Below are 5,536 nucleotides of genomic sequence, written 5' to 3'. Positions count from 1 at the left end.
GGCACTGCCCATGTTCACACACAATGTGGTGGCAACAAAAGCCCCCAAAGAGACATTTCTCCAAAATGGAGCCAGGATGCCGCAGCACAAATGAAGCCATAGCAACACCGGGTGCCTGTGCCCAGCTGGCATTCCCCTCCGGGGCGCTTGGTGCAGTCAGGCCATGGGACCCAGTGCCTGCCCACTGCAGACACGACACAGCGCCCCTGGGAATTTCACAGGTTTATTTTCACTTTGTAACAAAACATTTTAGAAAATGCATTAGAAGCTGCTCCCCAACCCGCAGCCCCCCCTGCCGCCCAGCCCCCTGCCCCCCCAGCTGTAGGACAGGTTTTGGCTTGGCTGGGCCACATGTCAGGGCCCAGGTTGTGGGAGCAGCAGCCCAGGCAGCAGCAGCCAGCAAAAGGGGAGAAAAACAGGGTCTGGCACTGCCTGGGCCACAGTCTCCATTCCCTGAGCCCCACCCCTGAACAGGGCCCCACCCTGAAGGAAGCTCTGCCCCCATGTTTGCTACCTGGGGCTGGAGAAACCATGACTGCTGGCAGCAGCTTCACTCACACTCAGTACCTGGATGGGCAACACAGGCCTGGCCCAGCCATCCCCATTCCTGGGCAGTGGATGGGGGAGTGGCCATGCAACAGTGTGGACTCTGGTCAGGGCCAGGCCAGAACCATCCCAGCACTAGGGGTGTGGGAGTCACCGGATGCTGGTGATGTCCTGGGGGCTGTGATGTCACTCAGCAGCATGCACCCGCTGGTGCAGCAGGAGGTTGGAGCTGCGGGTGTAGCCACGACCGCACTGCCTGCAGCGGAAGGGGCGCTCCCCGGCATGGGAGTGCTGGTGGCGAAGGAGGGCTGAGCGGTGGCGGAAGTGGCGCCCACAGTGGGAGCACTCGTGAGGTTTCTCACCCGTGTGCCGTCGGGGGTGCTCCACCAGGCTGGCAAGCTGGGCAAAATGGCACCCACACTGGGTACAGGGATAGGGGCGCTCCCCACTGTGTGCGCGCTGGTGCGCAGCCAGGGCTGAACAGTGCCCAAAGGCTTGGCCACACCGGCCACAGCGGAATGGCTGCTCCCCGCTGTGTGTGTGCCCGTGCTCCCGTAGGTGTGCCAGCTGGGCAAAGCACTGCCCACACTCAGCACAGGTGTGGGGTCGGACGCCTATGTGGCCCCGCTGGTGCCGCAGGAGGTTGGCATGGTCAGCAAAGGCACGGCCGCAGTTAGGGCAGGTGTGGGGGCACTGGCCAGTATGGGCACTGCGCTTGTGCTGGCGCAGGTAGGAACTCTGTGTATAGCTGCGCCCGCACTCCCCACAGCAGTAGGGGCGCTCGCCCGTGTGCACCAGCTGGTGCCGCAGTAACGTGGCACTCAAGGCAAAGGCTTTGCCGCCGACCGGGCAGGGGAAAGGACGTTCACCTGTGTCCGCTAGCCGTTGCCGGAGCAGGTGGGCTCGCTGGCGGAAGCGGCGGGGGCAGTCAGGGCAGGCGTGGGGGTGTTCGATACTGTGTGTCTGCAAGTGCCATGCCAGCGTGGAGCGCAGCCCAAAGCTCTTGCCACAGTGAGCGCAGCCATGGGGGCGCTGGCTGGCGTGGGTGCCCTGCTGGTGCTGCGCCAGGTGGGCACTCTGCCGAAAGCTCTGCCCGCATTCCCCACAGAGGTAGGGACGCTCACCGGTGTGCACTCGCTGATGCACCAGCAGCGCTGAGCTGCCAGCAAAGGCCTTGCCGCACGCCAGGCAGGGGAAGGGGCGCTCACCTGTGTGCATCCGCTGGTGTGTGGCCAGCGCCGTGTGGTCGCAAAAGCCTTCGCTGCAGGTGATGCAGATGTAGGGCCTCTCGCTCGCATGGAGGAGCTGGTGCCTTGTCAGCGTGGCACTCTGCCAGAAGCTCTTCCCACTCTCACTGCATTTAAAGGGCCACCTGATGGTGGGGCCTCTGTGCCGTGCCGGCTCTGCATCAGTGCTACCTCCTGGTACAGCCTCCTCCACCCTAGCACCGCCTCCTGGCACAGCTTCCTCTGCCTCCGCAGCAGGGTCTTTGTGCCACGCTCCCCCCACCAGTTCCACATCAGTTCTGGTGCCGCTCCTTCCCGGTGCAGCATCCTCTGCCCCAGCCACGCTCGCCAGCCTCTCACCTGCAGGAACAAATGGGCAATCAGGCATGAGCCGTGCCCACAGGAGGCCGGCTAGGACAGGTCCCCAACTATGGCAGTCAGAGCCAGAGGCACTCCTCACGTGGCCCCGCCCCTCCCTGGAGCCGATTTCTGAGCTGGGATTGAAGGAGGCGGTCACAGCTTTTTCAGGCTGCTGCAGACTCAAGCAGGAGTCTGCATCACCCAGCTCACGTTCACAAGCTTTTCTTTGCCTCTGTGTGGGCTGGGAATATTATTTGCTTTTTCAGTGAGAGCCAAGACATGGCTCTTGTATGGTTCTGGGGGCCCTGGCGCAGGTGGTGGGATGGGTGCAGTGGTGCACACAAATCAGAGAGAGGGTGGTGACAACTTCTGAGAGGAGCTGGGCCAGGAGGGCTTGCCGGGGTGGCAGTGGGGGGTCCCAGCTGCCCCCACCCCTCTCAGCTGGGATTATTTATCCCTCACCTGTTTGGGGTCCCGACCAGCTTTCATCGTCCTCGCCTTTGCTGAGATCTGGGACTTGCAGCTCTTCCCCTCACTCCATCCAGTATTGGGATTGGGGCCCAATTGGGATTGGGACTGGGTGAGAACAGAGCAAGTGGGATCCAGGTAAATACCCGCCCAGCTTGACGTTCATCTGCCACTCTGGGCTGGCAGGGACGGGACAGCCAGGAAATGCCCCTGGAAACACAGGAGGGTCAATTCAGATGCAAACAATCAGAGTGGAGGGAGACGACCCCACGGGCTCCCCGAGCCGTGGTGCCAGCATGGCCCCAGAGCCGCTCACTAACACAGGGGTATAAAAGACCCCTGCTGGCTTCAGACTTGAACCAAACTGGCTCCGTGCAGCGCCAGGACTGAGCCTCTGAACGGGACTGGTGGGAAACGGCTGGCCTGGCTAATGCCACCCTGTGTGATGAACACCAACTCCGTGCAAAGGAGCAAGCCCGGGAAGCGCCAGTTACCGCAGCCCACATCCCGTGAGCCAACAGCCCGACCAGGGACCCCGCTGCATGGGGCGAAGAGCCAGCAATCCCCTGGGTCACAAGGGGCTGGCAGAGACTCCTGCACTTTCCAGAGCAGACCGCGTACTCAGGCTCTGCAGGGGAAACAGACCACGGCGTTCCCGAAAGAGCCCCAAAGCAGCCTCAGAGCTCACAGCCTGGCCATCAGAGCTCTACAGGGAACAGCTCTGTGGTCTTCTGAGCCAGAGCCCTGAGCGTGCTCCTGCTGGAAACGTTTGACAGCATCACCCCACTGGACTTGACCTAGGGAGGAAGCGCCTCACACTAATGAGGAACCCCCCCTCACTCCACAGCACGTCCAGGGACCCCCGCCACTGGGACAGCGCCCCAACTCCTTGGCACAAGGAGCATCTTCGTTCTGTGCTTGTGCAGGGCCCGGCGCCATAAGGCCTGATCTCCAAGTGGCTGTGAGTGCTACCACTGGCCAAAGAGCAATCGCCATTGCAAAGCAGCCCCTCTCCCGACTCCCCCAATCATAGAATTGGAAGGGACCTCGGGAGGTCATCTAGTGCAGTCCCCTGCACTCATGGCAGGACTAAGCATTATCCCTGACAGGTGTTAATCTAGCCTGCTCCTAAAAAGCTCCAGTGATGGAGATTCCACAGCCTTCCTAGGCAATTTATTCCAGTGCTTAACCACTGTCATAACTATAAAGGGAAGGGTAACAGCTGTCCTGTGTACAGTACTATAAAATCCCTCCTGGCCAGAGACTCCAAAATCCTTTTCCCTGTAAAGGGTTAAGAAGCTCAGGTAACCTGGCTGACACCTGACCCAAAGGACCAATAAGGGGACAAGATACTTTCAAATCTTAGGGTGGGGGGAGGCTTTTGTTTGTGCTCTTTATTTGGGAAGTTGTTCGCTCTTGGGACTGAGAGGGACCAGACATCAATCCAGGTTCTCCAAATCTTTCTGAACAAGTCTCTCATATTTCAAACTTGTAAGTAAACAGCCAGGCAAGGCGTGTTAGTTTATCTTTGTTTTCTCAACTTGTAAATGTACCTTTTGCTAGAGTGTTTATCTCTGTTTGCTGTACTTTGAACCTGAGGCTAGAGGGTGGTCCTCTGAGCTCTTTAAGTTTGATTACCCTGTAAAGTTATTTTTTCCATCCTGATTTTACAGAGAGGATTTTTACCTTTTTCTTTAATTAAAAGCCATCTTTTTAAGAACCTGATTGATTTTTCCTTGTTTTTAGATCCAAGGGGTTTGGATCTTGATCCACCAGAAGTTGGTGGGAGAAAGGAGGGGGGATGGTTAATTTCTCCTTGCTTTAAGATCCAAGGGGTTTGGATCTTGATCCACCAGGAGTTGGTGGGAGAAAGGAGGGGGATGGTTAATTTCTCCTTGTTTTAAGATCCAAGGGGTTTGGATCTGTATTCACCAGGGAATTGGTGGAGTCTCTCAAGGCTACCCAGGGAAGGGAATTAGTTTTGGGAGTGGTGGCAGCGGACCAGATCTAAGCTAGTAGTTAAGCTTAGAAGTTTTCATGCAGGCCCCCACATTTGTACCCTAAAGTTCAAAGTGGGGAAGCAGCCTTGACAACCACTCTGACAGTTAGGAAGTTTTTCCTAATGTCCAACCTAAACCGCCCGTGCTGCAATTTAAGCCCATTGCTTCTTTATCCTCAGGGTTAAGGAGAACAATTTACCTCCCTCCTCCTGGTAACAGCCTTTTATGTACTCGACAAATGGTGGCATGTCCCCCCTCAGTCTTTTCTTCTCCAGACTAAACAAACCCCGTTTTTTTCAATCTTCCCTCATAAGTCATGTTTTTAGACCTTTAATCATTTTTGTTGCTTTTCTCCAATTTGTCCACATCTTTCCTGAAAGGTGGTGCTCAGAACTGGACACAATACTCCAGTTGAGGGCATATCAATGCAGGGCCGCCCAGAGGATTCAGGGGGCCTGGGGCAAAGCGGGAGAGCTGGTACTCACCGGGTGGCGCTCCGAGTCTGCGGCGGCAGCATTTCAGTGGTGGCGGGCCCTTCAGTCACTCCGCGTCTTTGGCAGCACTGAAGGGCCCCCCCGCTGCCAAAATGCCTCTGAAGACCCGGAGCGACTGAAGGGCCCCTGCCGCGGAAGTGCCGCCAAAGACCCAGAGCACCGCTGGGTGAGGAAAGGGATTCTCGACCAGGGACCTGGGGCAAATTGCCTCACTTGCACACACCCCCCCCCCCGGGGCAGTAGAGTGTAAGAATTACTTCTTGAGTCTTGCTTACAACACTCCCGCTAATACATCTCGGAATGATGTTCGCTTTTTTTTTGCAACAGTGTTAAATTGTTGACTCATATTTAGGGCTACCATATGTCCGGATTTCCCCAGACATGTCCGGCTTTTTGGTCTATAAATAGCCATCCAGGGGAATTTCTAAAAATCTAAAAATGT

The 5,536-nt window shown here is 57.0% G+C and overlaps 1 protein-coding gene across 1 annotated transcript; it reads right to left on the bottom strand.

Annotated features, from left to right (window-relative positions):
* Positions 1 to 732: 732 nt before the first annotated feature.
* Positions 733 to 4,848, bottom strand: LOC101939817 (zinc finger protein 501-like). Its single transcript, XM_065576493.1, has 2 exons — positions 4,800 to 4,848; positions 733 to 2,132 (listed from the first exon to the last, which is right to left on the bottom strand). Exons 1-2 carry the CDS (start codon positions 4,846 to 4,848, stop codon positions 733 to 735), a joined length of 1,449 nt encoding a protein of 482 aa, XP_065432565.1.
* Between the last annotated feature and the right edge of the window lie 688 nt (positions 4,849 to 5,536).

The sequence above is a fragment of the Chrysemys picta genome, chromosome 22, assembly GCF_011386835.1.
Source record: "Chrysemys picta bellii isolate R12L10 chromosome 22, ASM1138683v2, whole genome shotgun sequence".
Lineage (NCBI taxonomy): Eukaryota > Metazoa > Chordata > Testudines > Emydidae > Chrysemys > Chrysemys picta.
Note: the sequence above shows the minus strand (reverse complement) of the source record. Positions and strands in the feature narration are given on the sequence as shown.